Raw genomic sequence first — 21,628 nt, forward strand, 5'->3', positions numbered from 1 at the left:
TCAGAGATCATTTTGGTACTCCCATCTCATGAGAGGGGCTCTTGAGCTTAACTCTGAACTTAGTTTATCTGGACATATAAGGTGAGAAGTAAAGATGATAACAGTTGTGTTGGTTTAGGGACTATTAAACAAAGGATTTAGGGAGTGCTAAACTTATAATACCCCTGTGAAAATAGTGCTTTGAAAACAGTTTTATAATTAAAATATCGACTCTATTTTCCCCATAAATATTACTGTTTTTCCAGTTACTTCTAATGTTTATAACATATTTCCACCAGAGATAGAAATTGTTAATGCCACTTCTTTAATTTGATATGATAGCTAAATATAACTGAGTCAGTATGTTTGCTCTACTTAGAATCAATAGCAATAATTAGGCTTGTATGGAAAAAACAGCTATGAAATTAATTATAAAATGATTCAGATGAATGATTTTTGATATCTTTATCAAGTTACTTGTTTGTTTTTTTGGTATGATTATCATCTAAACTTGGCTTATATTGGAATTGGAGGGAAGAGAGAAAACCTTACCTGCATAGCATTTGGGGGAAAAACTATCTTGAATGATTAATTTTGCAATTATCATCAAGTATGCAAATCATTCTGAGTCCACCTGAAAGGCGGGAATAAGGAGCAAAACAAAGTATCTGTAAGAGAGTCTCAGGGACTGGAAGTGCCAGGTGATTAACTGGTGATCGTAATGCTAGCAAACCAGATTATATAAAGGCTCCTTTTTTCATTGCATTTATTTCTCCCAGCTTTTTGGTTTCTTTAACTCTTTTGTTTCTCTGAGAAATAAGAGATACTAAGATAAGTAGCCTTTTTTTTCCCTTGGAGAGTAAATATGAACATTTCAGGGTCATAGGTACTATGGAGGATCACAGGGTGGATAATACAAAATTGCTCACGCCTAAGCTAATTATGCTTAGGTGATGATTATGATTGTTTCTGCAGCTTATTAAGACCACTTTTTAGGGATATTATGGGAAGGATTTGGACTTTGTATTAAGATATATGGGGAACTTGGAGGTTCTAATGACTTAAAGTCTTCTGTTAATTTTTCACAGCTAAATCAGGTCTAGGAGACAAGGCATGGAAATGATGGCTTCTTTAGGTTTTATTTTTCTCTCACAATTCTGAATATGGAAAATCATTAATAAAATTCCCTTACAATTCTGACATTACAAGGAAATGATTTGAACCATAAAACTATTCCCAAGTACCAATGGTTCATTTTCTAGATCAGCACTGTTCAACAGAAATATAAGGTGAGCCACATATGTACTTTAAAGTTTTCTGGAGAAAAATTTAAAAACAAACAAGAAAAATTCATTTTAATGTTTTTTACTTAACCTAATATATCCAAAATATTGTTTCAGCTTAGAATTGATACTTAAAAATTATTAATGAAGTCTTTTACATTTTTTTTCTCCTTTACATTAAGTCTTCAAAATCTAGTATGTATTTTATACTTATAGCATACCTCAATTCACACGGGTCATGCTTCAGTTGCTTAGTAGTCATGCATGGCTACTGGATTCCATATTTAACTGCACAGTTCTTTTTTTTTAATATTTTATTTATTTATTCATAAGAGACACACAGAGAGAGGCAGAGATATAGGCAGAGGGGGAAGCAGGTTTCCCACGGGGAACCCGATGTGGGATCCTGTACCCCGGGATCATGCCCTGAGCCAAAGGCTGACACTCAACGACTGAGCTACCCAGGTGTCCCCAACTGCACAGGTCTAGATGAAAAATTTTTTTTTAAATTTATTTATGATAGTCACACAGAGAGAGAGAGAGAAGCAGGCTCCATGCCCCGGGAGCCCGACGTGGGATTCGATCCCAGGTCTCCAGGATCACGCCCTGGGCCAAAGGCAGGCGCCAAACCGCTGCGCCACCCGGGGATCCCTCTAGATGAAAATTTAAATATGTTATGAACAGGCACACCTTGCTTACATAACAGTCATTCTATAAGAAAGTGTATGACTTGGTGCTCTTACACTGTATTTACTTTTATTTGGTGAAACTGTATGAAACAGATGTTCTTGTATTTTAAAGTGGTCAAATATCAGCAATTTCATATGATTCCACCTAATGTATTACAGTTGAACCAACTTCCATTCCTTGAAATCGAGAAGCAATTACTGTTCAATCTTACTATGAATTCTTTTCCCAGATATAACAAACTAGGCTTTAAAAACAATCTCCCATCCACTGTAACCTGGCTCTATCCATGATCCAGAAGTTTGAAACATGAAAGCACAGGGATGAAGTGGGCGTCCCACGCCTCCTTCCTTTCCTTAGTTACTGTGCTTCCTGTGTTAATTCACAGCCCACGGACTGTTACTTGGTTTGCTTCATCCTCCTCTCTTGTACACTAGAGTTGCTCTCTTCTTTGCCTGGACGAATACTTTAAGAAGTTAGCTGTGGATGATTTGGTTTGATACCCACAGAAAAGGAAGCAAGCACTGATAACTGGTACTGATAAAAGAAGAACCTGGTTTTATTAGAGGCAGTCTGCTATAAAAGATTTCACTAAGAATGAAGTTTGTCGTAAATATAGGTAAATATCACTGAGATATTTTGCCTTTCTGCCATTATGTTGGGGGAGGTAGAGATTGTCCAACCAGGTACCTTAGAGATAAACTGTTGACAACCTTCACGTTCACCAAATTACAATTTTGTTTCTGAAACACAGGTAATCAGTAGACTAAATTATTGAAACTAAGGTACTAACATTCCTTTTTAATAATATTTAAAAAATTAAATGTGAATAATAAGAAAAACATTAATAGAAAAATTTTAAAGTTATATGTGTTATTTGTAGGAGAGAAGTATGGCTACCTGTCACTTCCAAAGCCAATGGTAAGTAGAAGAGTTTTGTACATTTGGAATGTTTTATTCAGAATTCAAATTATAAATTTGAAACTGACACTGATGCATCTGACTGTATTCCAAAATAGTGTCCACTAGGTGGCCAGCTTGGTGACATGTATGAAGATGGTTTCTCTACCTTTTCAGGCCAGTTCCCTTTCAGTCTTCATTAAGCACTTTAATAATAATAATTTGTAAAAGTAAAAATAAAAATAACAAAAACACAACTAAATTTAAAAGAATAAAACAGGTGTAAAATCCTAAATAAAATAAAACCGCAAAACCTCAAGGCTATTTCTTATATGCTTTATCAGTTATTTTATAGTCTAGCAGACTAAGGAGGAAGGTACAGGTGGTACAACTATTTATACAAGGAGGGGCCAGTCAGAGATCACTGATCATTCTGTGTTCCAGTGAACGCAGGGGCAGCTTGTATTTGTACACGTGTGCAGCTTTCTAGTTTTCCCACATTCATTTTTCTGTCCTGTTTCCTCTATAGTAAGCAACATTAGAAAATCTCAAAAGGGCTATAGTAAATGAGCAAATATAAACCATGATACAGAAAAAAAAAAGGAAAAGTTTAGGCTATTCTGTTTTGCAGTGAAACTGGTAATAGAATAGCTGGCCAGATGTATCAAGTCATGGTAATAACAAGGGAAACAAAAAACAAGAAGGTACACATATACCTCAAAGGTATTGGTGATGACCTGTTTCTTAAGCTAAGGAGGCTAGGGTATTTTGTTTTATTATGTTATAATTTATACTTTGTGTACATCTACTCAATGTGTGTATGTGAGTCTGTTTATAGTTTAAGTAAATGTTAAAAAAAAAAAAAAAAAAAAAAAGGCTACCAGCCTCTCCTGCCCTTAATGTACACTAGGCCCAGCCATTCTGGAACTCCTGCCCAAACTAGAGGAGCTCCCACCAGACCTCAGAGTGAGTGGAATGGCCAACCTGGGCTGCCATCTCCTGAGAGCTTCTGCATATATTTTTCAAAGAAATGTTGCTATTGGTAGTTCGTTCTTCTTTCTTTCTTTCTTTCTTTCTTTCTTTCTTTCTTTCTTTCTTTCAAGATTTTACCTATTTAGGGGCATCTGTGTGGCTCAGTGGTTGAGCATCTGCCTTTGGTTCAGGTCGTGATCCCGGGGTCCTGGGATCAAGTCCTGTATCAGGTTCCCTGTGGGGAGCCTGCTTTTCTCTTTGCCTGTATCTCTGCCTCTCTTTCTGTGTCTCTCATGAATAAATAAATAAAATCTTAAAAAAAAATTTTTTTTTGACAGAGAGAAAGAGCATGAGGGTGAAGCGGGGAGGGGGAAGAGCAGAGGGAAAGGGAGAAGCAGCCTTCCCATTGAGTAGGGAGCCCAACATGGGGTCGATCTCAGTACCCTGAGATCATGACTTGAGCCAAAGGCAGACGCTTAACCAACTGAGCCACCCAGGTACCCTTCTATTCTTCATATAAATAAGCATCTGTGGGCTAGCCTGGTAACCTACCTACAAAGTTTTCGCCTTTCTTAGGGGAACTATATTCTGAGTTCCATATAGCTTACACAGAAACAAACTTGCTGTTTCAAAAATAGGGGCCCATTAAATATGTTGATTCAAATACGAAGTTCTACATTCTAAGTATAATTTCCTATACAGCCTAAAGTAGAGGATTAGAAACTGGGATGTCAGTGACACTAGGGTGCTGAAATTTAGCCCTCAAAGGGCAAATTGGTTAAAGGAACTGAGCTCCAGAGTCATAACATTAGGGATATATGGAAAACTACATATAGTGGCTAATTTTATGACATTGTGTCATAAAAGTAACTCAACAGATGGGCCAGGAATGATTGAAGGTATAGCTGGACCCTTGAAGACTACAGAAGTCTTTTAAGTCCTTCTGGGACATGATCTGCTTTCCCTGGTCCCTGGTTTCTAACTACTTACCTGTTCAAAGCTGAACTCACATGCTAGAAGAGTATTTGCAATTAGTTGTTTGTTTTAACTTAATTTAATATAGTTTAAGTATATTCTGAAAAATTTTTAAATTAAAATTTTATTATAGGTAATTTGTTAGGTTTTCTATTACTATTGTATTTCCTCACAATTAATTATATGGCTTTTTAAAATGTCTTAATCTTTTTATTGTCATAGAAGAATAATGCAAACCTGAAATCATTAAAGCCAGACAAGCTTGACTCTGAGGTAAGATCTTTTTCTTTTAACAGTTTTACATCTAATCTTCCTTTTACATCAATAATGATAATATTGTCGTGATTAAAATATATATTTTATAGGAGCAAGCCAAGATAGCAAAGCTTGGACTTAAGCTGGGTTTGCTTACCTCTGATGCCAACTGTGAGATCAAGAAATGGGAGGATCAGGAAAATGAGATTGTTCAAAATGGGCGGAACATGTCCAGTATGGCCTATTCTCTGTATTTATTTACTAGGTAAATATAGTTATATTTGATTTTTTAAAATCAATTTAATAATATTTGCTATAAGGAAAAACTTATATTAAATCATTGATAGGTTAAAGATTATTTCAAATATATGGTAAAAAAGAATGTAAGTTCTTATGATAATTAAGTGAATGCAACAAGAAGACCTTTATTTAATTAGGATTTAGATTTAGAAGATAACTCCTCTAGGTTTGTGTCCTGATCTTTTCAAATTTTTGAAATAATTTTGGCATTGGATTTTTGTCATTCTGTATATCCTTGTCTCTCCTAGCCAGCATCAGGAAGTTTAGAAAACATGCCTTTTAACTCTTTATACAAGTGATTGATAACTGATTAGATAATAGAGATCAAAGAATAGGACCATAAGGACTACCAACTCAGTAGAGTGCCAAATCCTCAAGAATCAGTATTCATCATATAGCAGAGAATTTTCCTAACTTTGCTGTTACACAACCTACATTCTCTGTCTTGTTCGCATTACAAGACTCTTGATCAAATGCCTCATAGAAGTACATGTTGATCACATTCCACAATCTTCTGTTAAAATAGTCTATACATATGGTATAGTAATTCCATGTTGCTAAACGTTTATCAGTTCTCTGCTCAATAATCTGTTCTAGAATTTTCTCAGGGAATGACTTTAAACTTTTCACTAATTTTCTGAAATTAATTTTTTAAATTTTGGAAACCTGGAAAATACTTGATATCTCTAATGCTATGGTTCCTCTCCTACTTGTTTTGATTTTGAAAATATTATAAGCAGTGGTTCACACCTACAGGTAGCTTCAGTATTCTGGAATATAATCTATTTCATCTGAAACCTTTTTTTCCCCATTTTTTTAAAAAGATATTTCTTTACCTTTAGAGAGAGAGAGCAGGCACTTGTGAGCAGGGGAAGGGGCAAAGGGAGTGAGAGGGAGAGAATCTCCAATAGACTGTCCTCTGAGAGCAGAGGCTGACGTGGTGCTCGATCTCATGACCTGAGCCGAAACCAAGAGTCAGTCACCCAACCGACTAAGCCACCCAGGCACCTTTCATCTGGAGTCTTAAGCTCAACTAAAGTAGTTAGGATCTCCACAACTGTGGGGGGCGTTAGGGTTCAATAAATAGCACGCTTTTCCTACCCGAGTTCTGAACAAAATGAAAAAAAGCAAAAGAATAGGCAGATAGGGGCTGTAACCTTTATATTGAAAAAAGCCATTATTGGATAATGTAGTTTATATCCACTAGTAAGTACGTTTTTAAAAATGATCTTTAGATTAAGAAATCTTACTCTATAAGGACAGAATATGTCTCTTAAAATACCTAGAAGAGCAGGTGTCTCCCCAAAGCAGCTTTACTTCTAAGAGGAAAAGGAGAAAGGAAAGGCCTACCATATCAATTTTCACAAAGTCCCCAAAAAGATGGAAAAGCTAAATAAACGTCCACACTCTTCTATGGGATGAAATAAGTGGGAGAGCCAAGAGAAGTGAGGGATGTGATGCTAGTGAAAATTCCTTTGTATAGAAGAAAGATCAGAAGTGAGGAAAAAACATTCATTTCCCTCTTGATGAAGTCCTCTGCCTTTTCAAGACAGAATTCTTCTGGATGGTGTAAGAGAAATGATCGGGGCTGAGTGATTTGCCCTCTGTATAGCAGTCATTTGTTAATACTTTTGCCAAACTTTCCAGCTTGGGTGACCTTTCCTTTCCAGTGGTTTCCTTCCTCTGTTCTTAATTGTTTTTCACAAGCTTCTCCTGGGATTGAGTCTTCCTAACACAATTTTGACCTTTTTTTTTTTCTTAGTTCCTGTCTTTAAAATCTGATAAGTCAAATATGCAGAAGAAAGTAAAATGGAACTCCTTTGTTGGCCCACACCAAATGTGCATAGATTAGCTGAAAGATCTTGACATTGGGCTGTAGTCATGCTAGTTATCTTATGATGATAAAAATCAGCAGATCTTTAAACAAATTTTATTTGGACTGATGAAAACTGGAGGAATATCATTATCACTAAGTAAATGTAGTTTGATATATAAAATCTTCTTTAACAGAGTACTTATCAGAATTTTTAAATTTTTTAACTTCCTCTTTTATTTGTTCTTTCTTATTCCAGAATATTCCAGGATGATATGGTCAGCATTTTTTGTTTCAGGGTCAGGATAGTGGATTCTGGTAAGGGAATGAGACTAGGAAGCAGGAGAGGCTGCATTATGAGGGGGTGGAAATAACTAAAGCTCTGTGGAATGGGACTCATTACTAGACGGAGTTCTTACACAGGAATGCTAAGTTCAGGGAAAGAATAGGTTTTCTGCCATGGGGAACACCTGGTGCCATTTTGACGCATCTTGCTGGTATGTCTGTGGTAAAATCTCAAGGGGGCTTTGTTTTCTACCCACACTGTTTTTCTCCAGCATTTATTCCTGTTTTCCCTTAATATCCGTGGTTTACCCGTCTCATCTAGTTGCTCATTTCTTTTTTTAAAATATTTTTTAAGGGTTTATTTGAGAGAGAGAATGTGCGTGAGTTGGGGGAGGGGCAGAGGGAGAGGATCTCAGGCAGATACCCTGCTCAGTGCAGAGCCTGACATGGGGCTTAATTTAATCCCACGACTCATGAGATCATGACCTGAGCCAAAAACCAAGAGTTGGAGGCTTAACTGACTGAGCCACCCAGGCACCCCTTGTTTCTGAGACCCATCTGTTAGCCTTCACAGTGTCCAGTTTTCTAGTTTTTCTGTGCAATTTTATAGCTTTTCCTCAGGCTGTTAAGGCTGTCTTAACAATTTATATAATTTCTTAGTAATTTATACATGATAATTCATATTTCTTGATCATTTTAAAGATTTTATTTTTAAGTACTCTCTAGATGGGCAGCCCTGATGGCTCAGCGGTTTAGCACCGCCTTCCGCCCGGGGTGTGATCCTGGAGATTCGGGATCAAGTCCCCCTCATCAGGCTTCCTGCATGGAGCCTGCTTCTCCCTCTGCCTGTGTCTCTGCTACTCTCTCTCTCTCTCTGTGTGTGTGTGTCTGTCATGAATAAATAAATAAAATCTTAAAAAAAAAAAAGTACTCTCTAGACCGCAATAAGGGGCTCAAACTTACAATCCCAAGATCAAGAGTTGCTCTACCAACTGAGCTAGTCAGGCATTCCTATTTCTTGATCATTTATATATTTAGGATTTTTTTGTGCCTTATACCTTAAAAAAGTGTCAAACTTACCAGAGCCTTATAGGTCTTTAAGTGATTTCTGTTTCATAATTTCATTTATCATCACAGCATTTTATCAGAGAACAGGAATAATTTGTTCACATGTTACAGATGTTAAGGGCAGAACTGGTTGTTACTAGATTTCTTCTGATTCATGTCTAGGTTACTGCTCTTCTCAGTGTCTTCTCTTGTTCTTTGTGCTGTGGTTGGCTTTTCATTTGTAGAAGTCTTGGTTTTTCTTGGTAGTTTTCAATCTGATGTTCCCTAATCTTCTGATGAGAGTGGTAGCACAAATATTATCATGGCTATTTTGTATACTCAGCACTGAAACTTAAATGACATGCCTTGTCAAAGTTTTGGAATTCAGAATGAGAATTTTTTGAGTTTTGGTCTGATCCTTTTTCCATTATGTAACAAAGGCCTTTTGGTTAAAACATCTTGTCAGATCTCATGTATTTAATTTGTGAAGCAAAATGAGAAAGGTTAAAAAGGAAAAATAAAACTTAAATATTACTTATTGGTTTTAAATTTCTTTACACTATAAAATTAACATATATAATATGCACTGAAAAATTTTGAAGCACCCTAAGAAGTAATAGTTTTAAAATATGAAAGTTGTTTAAGAACAAAGTCACAATATTACTAGTCTATTCAATATTACTCTTCAAAATTTGGGATCTACTAATACACAAAATGTTCTAGAACCTTTATGTTATAAAACCAATTTTGAGGCAATAACTTTTTCTTAGACTTCCTTGCTAATTCATTTTATTTCAGAGGCGAGGGGCCACTGAAAACTTCCCAGGATTTAATTCATCAACTAGAGGTATGTTTTGTTTCCATTTTATGCTACTAATTTAATTCTGGGCTAAAAGTGGGTAATAACAGGTTTTCTAAATGATTTACCATATCACGTTTGTATGCTTACCTGTACACACATAATGTCTAGAGAAAAGTGGGAAAGGAGAGGGCTTGCAGTAGCGTTATGTGGAGCTTTTTTTGATTATCTTGTTGGGTAAAATTCAAATATTATAAGGATAAAGCAGAGTGGCCTTTGTTGACAGTCAATATGGGCAGTAAGTTATAGGTTTTCCAAGTGGGTGGAAATATCCTGTTAACAGACACATATCCTGGATACTTTCCTGAATGCTAGAAAGGCTTTTTGGTCTCTTCATTATTGGATTGGATGAATGACATTGAGTAAATGAGGACAACACATGAGAAAGCATCTGTCATAGGCTTGAGACAGTTAGAGGGTACTTGGTACAGCTTCCTTCTTTCCTTCTATATTCCTGCTGATTTAAGGTATTCAAGGAGAGATAGACATGCTTATCCCACTCCCTGTGCCCCATTGTGTCTAGTGGAGCTCCATGTAGACCCATCTTGAATTCTTCTCCTTTGGTTAGAGGCTTTAGATGGACAAGTGGGTTACAAGATTACTTTCCCTAACTCTCACATTAGTTTGCTTTTCTAGAACCAAGGGCATTCTTGTATTTGAAATGTGAAATTTCTATCAGTTTATTACCTTTAGTAGTTTCCTTTGGCATTCCCTTTAGGAAAGGGATTCAGCTTAGGAGGATGATTGTCATCAGTGTCAGAAGATTTATAGGAAATATTTCTTTTGTATTTTTTTTTTATAAAGTTAACTATAAATGAGCAATTTCCCTTAAAACAGTTGGAATAAATTCTGGATTCATTCTGTTCATTTTGGCTCATATCCATCTGAAGTCATACCACATCACAGTGGGTATTTCACTGCAAAAGATCCACTAGTCACCTTCTTCCTGTGTGAGCTTATTCATTAAACCAGTGTCTACTGAATTGTCTACTGATGAACACGAAACGCTCGTCAACTATTTACTGAGCTTGTACTGTGTGTCAGATCCTGGGGGTAAGAGCTCTGTGGATAAAAGAGAACAGAACAAAGCCAGTGCTGCCAGTACTCCTCCAGTGGGAGGAAGTAGGCAGTAGACAGTAAAGTATGCAAAGCCCATATATAGGCATTTATAGATAAAATCATGAAGGATCAAGAGAGAAGGTGATAGAAGGGTGACAAGAAAGGACCTTTCTAAGGGGGTAATACTGGAGTAGAGACATTAATGAATGAGAGAGTGGGCTGGATACCTGGGGGTGGAATACTTCAGGCAGACAGAGCAGGTGCGAAGGCCCTGGGATGTTGGGTTAGGCTGGAGGGGTCATAAGAACAGTAAGGAGGCAAATGTGTATGAAATAGAATGAGCCAGAAGGCAAGTGGTAAGGTATGACATCTCTGTAGCCATGGGAGGAACTTTGACTTTTTTCTCAGGTATGAGGGAAAACCCATTGAGGGTTTGGAGGAGCAGTGGCAGGATCAGACTTAGGTTTTAAAGGTTTTTGGCTTGACCACCAGGGTAAATGATGGTGCCATTTACTGAGCAGGGAACACAGAGGGAGAGCACCAGATTTAGAGGGTGGAAAGCTAGCAGTTTGATTTGCTCAAGTAGTAAATAAAAGACTGCTGTCAGGATTGTTCAAGAGACTGGGGAGTCATCAGCTTTAAGGTGGTTGTAAAACCATGATATTCCAGGAGATAGACATGGATCTTGCCTCTGAGGGCTTTGCAGGCCAGAAGAGAAGAAATGTAAACAGAAAGTGGTAATGTGGGATAAGTGAGTCATTTTGTTTGGTTAGAATCTAGGTGTATAACTCATTGGTTTCCCTTTTAAAGGATAAAGAAGGGAGCAACAGATTATTGACCTTGAGAGCAGTTCACCCAATGATAGCAAGGTGTTAAGGCTGTTGGATAGAGTTAAGGTTAATAACCCTGCAAGCATTGCCTCCTTCTTTATGTTCTTCTTCTAATTCATTATCAAGGCATGTTACTTTTCTTCACAAACCACCCTCACATTTGCCATTCTCGTCTTTCTTACTGCTGCCATCTAAAGCTAAGAATAAAAAAAATAAATAAAAATAAATAAAAAAAATAAAGCTAAGAATCTTGCCTTTACTCCCCTTCTGTCTCTTACTATGAAAAATTGTTATCATTTTAAAATAATCATCCTAAGTATTCCTGTCTTATCTGTCCAACCTTATTTTTCATTGTTCTCTGCCACCATCCTGTTCTCACTAAATTGTAAAATGGTGAATACTCAAGAACCAATTTAAATTGGTCCTCTCAAATGGCTGGTTAAGGAATCTGTATGGGTGACAAATTTTGGCTGGAAGTAGGAAGTCCTAATGTTCTACAATTCATCACCCTTTTGCTGTTGAGGTATTATGAGCTCCAGATCCTTCCAGAAGCTGGGACATAATTTGTATGGTTAAATATCATAGGTCTCTGTGACCCTCCAGAGTAACTGGAAGTTTCCAGGTGTAGAGGAACCTCTCCAGGGACTGATTCTGCACCCGGCCTGAGCAATCTCCTTCTCAATACAGTTAAACACTTATGTTTCTTGGGTAGAAGAAAAACTTAAGGAGTTCCATGACAGACCTTTAATGTTTAGGTTTTACTTTTAAAATTCAATATGACAATTAGTCATGAGTATATTTCTTATGAACTATCTGTAAGGTATACATCCATCTAAGTAGTGATACTTTTCTTTTCCACTAGGTTTTTGCTGAAGAGGGCTTAAAGCTTGCTTCAAGTGTACAAGTTTTCTCAAAGCAGGTAATGCAAGTCTGCCTGCTTGGTCTTGGTGGTGATGTCATGAATACCCACTGTGGGGGTATATTATTACGGTAAAAGCGTATTTAAGATTTATTTTTTTTAAATATTTTATTTATTCATGAGAGACACAGAAAGAGGCAGAGACACAGGCAGAGGGAGAAGCAGGCTCCACGCAGGGAGCCTGATGTGGGACTCAATCCTGGTACTCTAGTATCATGACCTGAGCCAAAGGCAGACGCTCAACTGCTGAGCCACCCAGGCATCCGGGTATTTAAGATTTAAAAGATGGGTTTTGTTGGAGTTGTTATAACTTCCTCAATTATATTTCAGCTGAAAGATGACGACAAGCTTATGCTTCTCCTGGAAATAAACAAGCTAATTCCTTTATGCCACCAGCTCCAGACAATAACTAAGACACCTTTGCAAAATCAAGTGTTTCTAAAGGTAAAAGGAGGAGTGGGTTATTCAGGGAGATACTTGAGAAACTTTCACACTTATCAGGTTTGTTTCTAGCCCATTTTTCTTCAGAGGTGTTATTAGTCACAGGCCATTTACTTCCATTTTTCATACCTTGATTGCAAGACTCATTTATCATCTGTAGTTATAACAGCCTGGGGAGCAGTAGGTTCACCAAATAAATTAGCCTTTTGAGCATAATTCTGCAACACTGGGCAACTACCCTTAAATCCTGATGTCGTCACATGTCTAACCAGGGCACAGATTCCTCAAAGCAGGGGCTCCCATTGTTTGTCTTAGGGAATTTAGCTAATGCCAACAAAGCAGAGGGCCAGAAGTTGCAAAGTAGGGGGCTCACTGTCACTATTTGGAGTGTTTTAAGAAGTGCCAAAACAACTTGAAATAGAACAGGTTGATTTTCCATCTATTCTTCACGGGGTTCCGTGAAGTGGGCATGAGACCTGGGCAGCAGTCCCTGCGCTTGTGTTCTGGGGCCTCAAGTCAGCTTATGTGCCCTAATCCATATGCCTTTGAGGATCCTTTAGATTTCCACAGTGAAGATATTTTATCAGTTCAAAATTAATCAATTGATACAGTCTTTTGAAGTACCCTTTGTAGAATTTGACTTGCTTGCTTTCTGTCATTATAGATTGATAAGTGTATTATAAAGACAAGATCCATGATGGCTATTTTGGTCCAACTTCTCTCACTTTGCTATAAACTACTAAGGAAGGTAAGAGTTTTTCTGCAAATCACACTTAAAAACTAGTTTCAAGAAAAATGCAAAAGAAATAGTTACTATTTAATTTTGGCAATTTTTGTTTTGAAAGCAAAGTAGAAGCTAATTGTCTTACCCCTTTCCAGCTTCAGATGGAAAATAACAGATGGGTCTCAGTTACAAATAAAGACTCCGTCGATGGTAAAACTTGAGAAGCTTTTGGGGTCAGATCTCTGGAACAGCATGGAGCAAAGCTGGTATTTTTAGAAAGCAAATGATCCTTTATATTTTCAGAAATTTAACAATTTTATAAGGAAAACAATAATGAAATCTTGCTTTATTTTCTGATCACAAAACTGTGATGTTTTTTGACAACTAATAAATTCAATGGTAGTTGCTACATTCTTAATTGCAGTGTTAATTTACAATGGGACGTTGCCACTAATACTGTTCTTGAAAGTCAAACCAAATATCCCAACTGTCTTAGTGACAGTTTTATCCAAAGAAGCTATTTTGAATATGTGCTCATCTTTGGCATAAAATACCTTAATTTCCTCCTTTTATTTAAGCCTATCATTTAAAACACTAATTTTCAGCAGGAAAAAAATATATATATACATATTCATAGTTGTCTGGGTGAACACAGGGGTTTCCTTAAATCTGTGGACTCTTCTTCAGTCCCTCTGTCCACAGTTGTGACTGGCCTCTTTGCTGTCCTGTCACAGACCACCCATGGTGGTAGCACACGTTTGTTCTCTAACAAGCATTTCATAGCATGGGCTCTGTTGTGCTGCACATCTCTCCCCCATTCCCAAAAGTGGGGTCATGGAGCTCACCCACAGAATCCTACAGGAACTCACTAGGGGAGACGGCTTTCACTTCTCCTTTTACCATAGCCAGCTATCAATATTATTGCATAATAGCTGGAATCCTAAGCCTGTCTTACTGGTGTAAAAAATGTCTTTCAACCATCCTTCTCTGTACTGACTGATGGAAGATTCGAGACAGAGAACAATGGAACTAAGATGTTTAAAATAAATTCTGAATAATCATGCATTTTGTAATGTGCCTTTGGAACGTTCATTATAAAACAAATAAACATCTTTCATCTTTTTAATTTTAGTGTTTAAACCTTTGTTTCTGTTTGGGGTGGGGCTTTGATCAAGGGACGTGGTTTATATGTTCTCTTCTTATGGTTTAACCATGTTTTGAACTCTTGCTAATGCTTGTATTCCAGTGCTGTGAAATTCATTTTGAAATCTGATAGGACACGTCAGTTGCCAGACTGCAGTAGTTATATAAGCTTGTGTGATGATTGTTATCTGGGTCAGCTATCACAATCAATATTCACAAGATCCTGAAGAACCACAGTACTACCAATTAGCTAGTCAAAATTTTATTGAAAGACACTTGAAGTTACTGTAAGCACTCAGGAGAAAATGGGATATACTCGGCTTAGTTAATACCTTTAAAAATACTTCTTTTATAAAAATTATCAAGCATGATTTTTATTCTCTGAGACCAAAATATTCTTTAAAATTACAATAGAAATAGAAATAATGGGAGAACAATGTGAGGTAATGTTACATGCAAAAATACATCTTTTACTATCTTTAGTATCTTTTTGATGTCTTCAGGAATCATTATGCTACTCAAAATGGGGATCAGCTGGTTTGTGCTTCTGTTTCCAGCTCTTAGCACCATCAGTGTAGATGTCTGTACACTTACTACCTATATTATGTCTGGTGGGTATATTTAAAGGACAGTCATGCTGCCACTCAAGTTACAAGAAGTTTTTCTTGTGAATCAAAAATAACTTCTAGATTTTATTTACAAAATACTTTTATATACCTGAAATGAGAATATTCTCTTATTTAAGTGCAATGGGGGGTGAGGAAGGGGTGACTTACGACTTCAACAGGCTAAGGGGATAGAGAACCAAAGGAGTTTACAAGTAAAGGGATTTCTTCTGTATTAAATTACATCTTGTTTTATTTACAGAGATATTTAAATGTACATGTGCTACAGCCTTTAAGAAAAAAATAACAATTTAAAAAGTCCTTTTAATTTTTTTTTTTTAAATTTTTTTTTTATTTATGTATGATAGTCACAGAGAGAGAGACAGAGACACAGGCAGAGGGAGAAGCAGGCTCCATGCACCGGGAGCCCGATGTGGGATTCGATCCCGGGTCTCCAGGACCGTGCCCTGGGCCAAAGGCAGGCGCCAAACTGCTGCGCCACCCAGGGATCCCCTAAAAAGTCCTTTTATTTGAAATTCAGTGTAAGTAAGTAGACAATCTTAAAGCATATCAGTTCTGTTTTTAGTTTAGATGATGTAAAAGTTTTTGTTCTGTTCAAAGGCATCTATGTCTTTGGATTACAGCAACTTCTCAATGACTTCTTGGCTGGCTACACCACAGCTAGTGTGTGTGACTGAGCAACTATACTGTACGTACTGTGATAAGCAGCTTTACACTGCATTAGAATACTTCCCTTTGTAGTTTCCAAAGCCTTTTCCTATATCCCTTATTTAAGAAGCCAGTGTTACATTCGACTTTGTTTCAGAGAAGGCCATCCGAGCTTCGGACTGTATAAGGAGTGGAGGAGATATACTCTATGCTCTGCCCCTCCCCTACAATCTAAAGGGAGAAGAGCTAGGGCTGAAGAGGCTGTTCTAGCCTTTTCTGTAGTGTCATTCAGAAGCCAAATGGGCAAAAAAAGGCCTGATTTTTTTTCCCCCAACTTCAAACTGAAGGAAAACCAAGGCAAAAACAATAACCATGCCGTAACATTCAAACCGAAGCATATCAAAATGTAGTATTTACCAATGGGTTATAGGATGATGGTTAAATTATTTTTACTTTGCTATTTAACACTTATCTGTTTTATCCAAATTTTTCTCAAAGTGCTTTATTTTTAATCAGAAAAACATCCTCTCCTTGCCAGTTGTTAGAAAAGCACAAGAACAGAGTGAGTACATAGACAGGGCAGATCTGGGAGGCTGAGGAAAAAACAAGAACCAAGACTCGTTATAAAAGATAAAGGGGGAAAACTAGGTTAAGTTTTAAGGTCAGGCTTCTCTGCGGATGGCTTGGGGTGAAGCACTTCACATGTGTAGGTGGTTCTTTAGTGCATGGATCGCTCAGGCCACAGGCCAGGGAGGGATAAGCACGCCACGTTGTTCATTACCCCATTACAATCCTCATGATGGAGCCGTTGTGGCATTAATGCGCTTCACCATGACTTCTTCATACTGTTTCTGTGTCAGTAACCCTTCTGTTATGCTTTTACTTTCTTCAAATTTGGGCAATACAACCGCAATGTAGCCTTCGGTGGATGGCTAGAAAGGAATTGAATATTTAGTATTGTCTTATCTATAAAATGAGATTAAAAAGTATGTAGATGGGATTACTTTTTTCTCCCTTCTTTACCTTCTCTTGAAGAATAGATGGCTTATGGAGAATGTTTTCATTCACTTCCATCAACCGTCCTCTAACACAGCTATTTAAAACAAAAGTTGTTTTGAAGAAAAATACTACCTCCTTTGTTTCTCCTAAATTGTGGTTAAAAAGCGACTTACCTAGATATGGTGTATTCTTCTCCATCTGAACAGTAAATCTTACACAGAGGTGCAAGCTCTGTTAGAAACTGTGCCCCCTAATAATAAAAGGGAAGAAGTAATTAAATGATGGACATCTTCATTTTCCTTTGAAAGGCAGTTTTCAGTGTTATAATAGAATATATTCCTGGAGCTATTGTTTTAAATAAAAATGTAGTATTTACCAATACTACAGAAAAGCCATTTATTCAAACATTTATGTAAGTGCCTACTGTGGGCCAGGTACCATCGTAGGCTCTAGGGGAAAGAGCAGACTAAGATAAATAATAGGTAGTTTAATTAAAGATTAAGAATATATTTTACCAACTTTAAAAAATTTTTTTTAATTTAATTTATTTTATCAACTTTATTTTTTAAAGATTATATATTCATTCATGAGAGAGAGAGAGACAGAGAGAGAGGCAGAGACACAGGCAGAGGGAGAAGCAGGCTCCATGCAGGGAGCCTGATGTGAGACTCGATCCCGGGTCTCCAGGATCACGCCCTGAGCCAAAGGCAGATGCTCAACCGCTGAGCTACCTAGGCATCCCTATTTTATCAACTTTAAATGAGAAAGCTACATGTGGCCAGATACAACAATTTCAAAAGTGTAAGAAAATCCATCAATAACCAATAATATAAAATTCAACACAACAGAGTATGATAACAACATTTATACAAAGTTACTTTCATTAAGATTCCTTACTTATTTATACAAACTTACTAAAGGAATTTCTTTATTAGGGTCAATCACTAACAGTTTTTGAAGCAGTGATATTTATCTAAATAAAAAGAATGCACTTTGAGGAAAATTGGGAAAATACAGAAAAGTTTTAAATAGCAAATAAAACTAGTTTACCCAATATTCTGTAACTGAGAAGCAAATGCTACAGCATGACTGTTTTAGGTACTCCACTATACTGATGTATCCCGTGAGGTTCTAGCAAACATCTACAAGGCAGCTCATGGGAAGTGATGCACAAATCTCTCATGTTGCTCACTTTTTTCCCAGAAATTTTTCCTACACTCAACATGGGTATTTGAGGTTAAGAGGCTATTCCTATAACTTCTTTACCACTCAAAACATTATTTTCTCTCTCTCTCTTTTATAAAGATTTTATTTATTTGAGAGAGAGAGAGAACTTGTAAGCGAGGTGGAGGTGAGGAGAGTAGCAGATGGGCATGGAGAGGGACAATCAGACTCTGAGCTGAGCGCAGAGTCCTACATGGGCCCTGATCCCCAAGATCCTGAGCTTATGACCTGAGCTGAAACCAAGAGTCAGATACTCAACCGACTGAGCCATCCAGGCACCCCTTACTCAAAACATTATTAGACAGTATAAAGATGCTACCACATTGGCTTCAATCCTCTGCATATGGGTACTTCATTTCAAAATACCTGTCAATGTGACTCCTCATTTGTGGGAGGGGCTGGGGATTTGTCCCAAAAGGTGTGTCTATCATTGGGTCTGTGTTAAAAGAGCAGAAGTGTTTTGACCCTTTTTTAAAATCACTTCCCTTGGGAGAATAAGTGAATGGCAGTGCTGAGAATCAAAATTTATCTGTAGTGGGTTCCACATGCAGGTCCTCTGTTTTTCAACAGTAATAACAGTGTTATGATTTTGGACAAAGATTTATCACAGGAATTTCACAAGTACCCTTATGCTTGTAGTTGATGAACTTTACCTTTTTTTTTTTCTTTCTTATTTTTTTAAGAGAGGGAGGGAGGGAGGAGTGGAGGGGCAGAAGGAGATGATCTCAAGCATGCTTCATGCTCAGCACTAGCCCAATGCAGGGTTTAATCCCAGGACCCTGAGATCATGACCCAAGCCGAAATCAAGAGTTGGTTGTTCAACCAACTAAGCCACTCAGATGCCCCTATAGCCTTTATCTTTTTTTTTTTTTTTTTTTTTAAGATTTTATTTATTTATTCATGAGAGATAGAGAGAGAGAGAGAGAGAGAGAGGCAGAGACACAGGCAGAGGGAGAAGCAGGCTCCATGCCGGGAGCTTGACATGGGACTTGATCTCCAGTCCCCAGGATCACGCCTTGGGCCAAAGGCGGTGCTAAACTGCTGAGCCACCTGGGCTGCCTTAGACTTTATCTTTTAAGAAAGGTTCATGCTTTTCTAAGTCCATGTGTTCCCTGAGCAGGGAGAAATTAATAGTTATAAGGTACATTATAATTTCAAAACCACAAACGGGGGATTTCAAAACTACAAATGGGAGTATAAACGAGGGTCTTCTATGGGACGCCTGGGTGGCTCAGTGGTTGAGCATCTGCCTTTGGCTCAGGTTGTGATCCTGGGGTCCTGGGATCGAGTCCCACATTGGGCTCCCTGCAGGGAGCCTGCTTCTCCCTGTGCCTGTGTCTCTTCCTTGCTCTGTCTCTCTCATGAATAAATAAAATTTTTTTAAAAAACCTGAAAATATGACAAATCCTATACTTCCTGAAATACTTCATTTTTTGATCTAAGAATTTCTTTAGGGTTAAAGTATTCTTAAAATCAGCATATCAGGGGTGCCTGGGTGGTGCAGTCAATTAAGTGTACGACTCTTGGTTTTGGCTCAGGTTGTAATGTCAGGCTCTGCACTCAACATGGGAGTCTGCTTGAGATTCTCTCTTCCTCTCCCTCTGCCCCTCTGGCTTGTGCACGCACGTGCTCTCTCTCTCTCTCTCTAAAATAAATAAATAGATCTTAAAGAGAAATCAGCACATCTAATTTTCTAGATCTATCATGACTGAGACATTGAAGACTTAAGTAGAGAATTACAGGACGTACCCGCTTAAATTTCCCAGAGACCTTGTTCTGGAGTCGGCTACAGTTAGTACTGATTTGATAGGAGATGCTTTTGATTGTTTTCCCACTTTGAAGAACTGGATGAGATTCTGCTAATGTGATGACACATATTCTACAAGGAGCAAAAATTTGATGCTGTTACCAGTTGGTATAATTCTTCCTCACACCACACAGTACACCTATGGGCCCAAGAACATACCCAGGACAGCTGTTTAGTCGGACTATCATTCCCCCCATTTTCCTCTGCATACTGCTGGACCTTAACTGTAGAAGGGAATGCACTAATAAGAGAGGAGAAAAAAGAGACTGAATTGCCTTCCCAGAAAAAGGCAATGCACGAGAAGTCCTCAGGTGGACCTGAGGTGGAAGAGAGAGGGGTAAGGCATGGCTGTGCACACAGGACACCCCCTGTGCCTCTGCCCTTGTCCCTGCTGTGAGCCCCCGCGGTTCGCTGTGATTGGGCAGAGGCTGGTCACTGCGGGGGTGGCTGGCTGAGGGGGCTCCCCCACCCGCAGGTCTGGAGTATGCACTGAAAGGCTCCTCCACAGCCAAACTATAACAAACGCCACTTCAACACAGTGGAGGAGAATCACTTAATGAATATGTGTTTAATCCAGGACCATACCAGACACGTTATTTTTATAATTTAAGGTTCCCAATTTGCTTACCGGTTGGAGTGCTGTAGTATACAGTGGTCCTCACAGGGTTTGCCTTTGACATCTGGAAGAATGATGAACGAGCCTGTTGGCTGGTGCCACTGTGCTGGTAGAGACAATTATGAGGATGCCCACGCACTGATCACTGGCTCCCTTCATTACTTAAAAAGACGTGCACAGAGGCTTTCTCTAAAGTGCTGCAAGGGATCTGCCCAGGTGGGATCCTTCGCTCAATATTAAATGACTGACTCTTTGCTCCATCTCGCTTCATCTTCACATTAAAATGAACACACTCGTTACTCCTATCAGAACAAGCGGCCGTCGTGTAAGGCAGCGGCGCCGGTCTCGTCGGTCAGTTTTAGTGACCGGCTCTTCCGGTTTGCCCAGCACTGTCGTCAGGTTAGCTCTCAAAGTCTCAGGTTCTGGGAAATCCCTGAGTTCTGGGTAAGCCGGGACGTTTAGTCAACCCTAAATTTGGCTAAAAAAAACTGTGCCACAATATTTTTTAAATAATAAGTACGCAGGGGTTAGAGTCGGCCTCGAGGACGCTCCCCACTGACATTTACCGGGCGCACAAGCAGGACGACACGGGGCTCGTGTGTGGCACCGGACCTTCCGGGGAAATGCTGGGTTCCGCCGTCGAACCGCCTCCCCTGAGCCAACTCCCCTCCCTCCCTGCCGCTACCCTCCTTCCCACCCGATGGCTTAAGTCGTCGCGCGGCCGCGGCTGCCGTGGGGCCGAGCCGGTCCTCGCGGGCACGGAATGCGCCCGTGCCCTGGCCGGCCTGCGCCACGGACCGCCACCGCCCCGCACCTGCCTCCCGCGCCGCGAGCGGATGGAGGGCCCGGGTCCCTCGGCCGCGCGGAGGAAGCGCCGGGGAAAGGGCGCGTGGCTCGCGATCTGCCAGCCCGGTCCGCGCAGCGTCACAACAGCGCGGCCGAACCCCCCACTTACCGGCTTTGTACCAGCGAGTGAAGTAACGATCCACGAGCGACGGCACGGCGGGTTCCGCGGCCGCGGGCTCGGTGGCCATGGCGACCGCGGGCGCCACCACCCCCGCCCCCGCCCCCGCCCCGCGCGCGCCGCGCGCCCCGAGCGCCCCGAGCGCTTCCTCCGAGCGGGCGCGGGAGGACGGCGCACTTCCGGCGCGCGGCCCGCGGCGTGCGCACGCGCCCTGCTGTCCCGGCCCCGCAGACCCCGCCGCCGGGCCGGGTTAGCCCTGTGCGCTGGAGTCCG

The 21,628-nt window shown here is 39.4% G+C and overlaps 2 protein-coding genes across 5 annotated transcripts in view; one reads left to right on the forward strand and one right to left on the reverse strand.

Moving 5' to 3' along the window:
• Window positions 1–14,454, forward strand: part of CTNNAL1 (catenin alpha like 1) — a 61,781-nt gene extending 47,327 nt beyond the window's left edge. For all 3 annotated transcript variants that reach the window (XM_072727772.1, XM_072727773.1, XM_072727774.1), the window contains 8 exons: window positions 2,833–2,870; window positions 5,019–5,069; window positions 5,162–5,316; window positions 9,295–9,343; window positions 12,107–12,163; window positions 12,494–12,607; window positions 13,269–13,352; window positions 13,484–14,454. In XM_072727772.1, the coding sequence (XP_072583873.1) occupies window positions 2,833–2,870; window positions 5,019–5,069; window positions 5,162–5,316; window positions 9,295–9,343; window positions 12,107–12,163; window positions 12,494–12,607; window positions 13,269–13,352; window positions 13,484–13,549 (614 nt within the window). In that variant the 3' untranslated portion in view covers window positions 13,550–14,454. The remainder of the gene's footprint in view (window positions 1–2,832; window positions 2,871–5,018; window positions 5,070–5,161; window positions 5,317–9,294; window positions 9,344–12,106; window positions 12,164–12,493; window positions 12,608–13,268; window positions 13,353–13,483) is intronic.
• Window positions 14,455–14,717: 263 nt separating this feature from the next.
• ABITRAM (actin binding transcription modulator) lies at window positions 14,718–21,503 on the reverse strand. 2 transcript variants are annotated; one of them, XM_026002743.2, is made up of 6 exons: window positions 21,347–21,503; window positions 20,404–20,455; window positions 19,718–19,847; window positions 16,918–16,994; window positions 16,769–16,838; window positions 14,718–16,677 (listed from the first exon to the last, which is right to left on the reverse strand). In XM_026002743.2, the coding sequence occupies exons 1-6, from the start codon at window positions 21,423–21,425 to the stop codon at window positions 16,540–16,542; spliced, it is 546 nt and encodes a 181-aa protein (XP_025858528.1). In that variant the 5' UTR covers window positions 21,426–21,503; the 3' UTR covers window positions 14,718–16,539. The 2 variants fall into 2 exon arrangements, with proteins under 2 accessions (XP_025858528.1, XP_025858527.1); XM_026002742.2 differs by having other exon boundaries at window positions 20,404–20,497; window positions 21,347–21,486.
• Window positions 21,504–21,628: the final 125 nt, after the last annotated feature.

Source organism: Vulpes vulpes, chromosome 12 (assembly GCF_048418805.1).
Source record: "Vulpes vulpes isolate BD-2025 chromosome 12, VulVul3, whole genome shotgun sequence".
Classification (NCBI taxonomy): Eukaryota; Metazoa; Chordata; class Mammalia; order Carnivora; family Canidae; genus Vulpes; species Vulpes vulpes.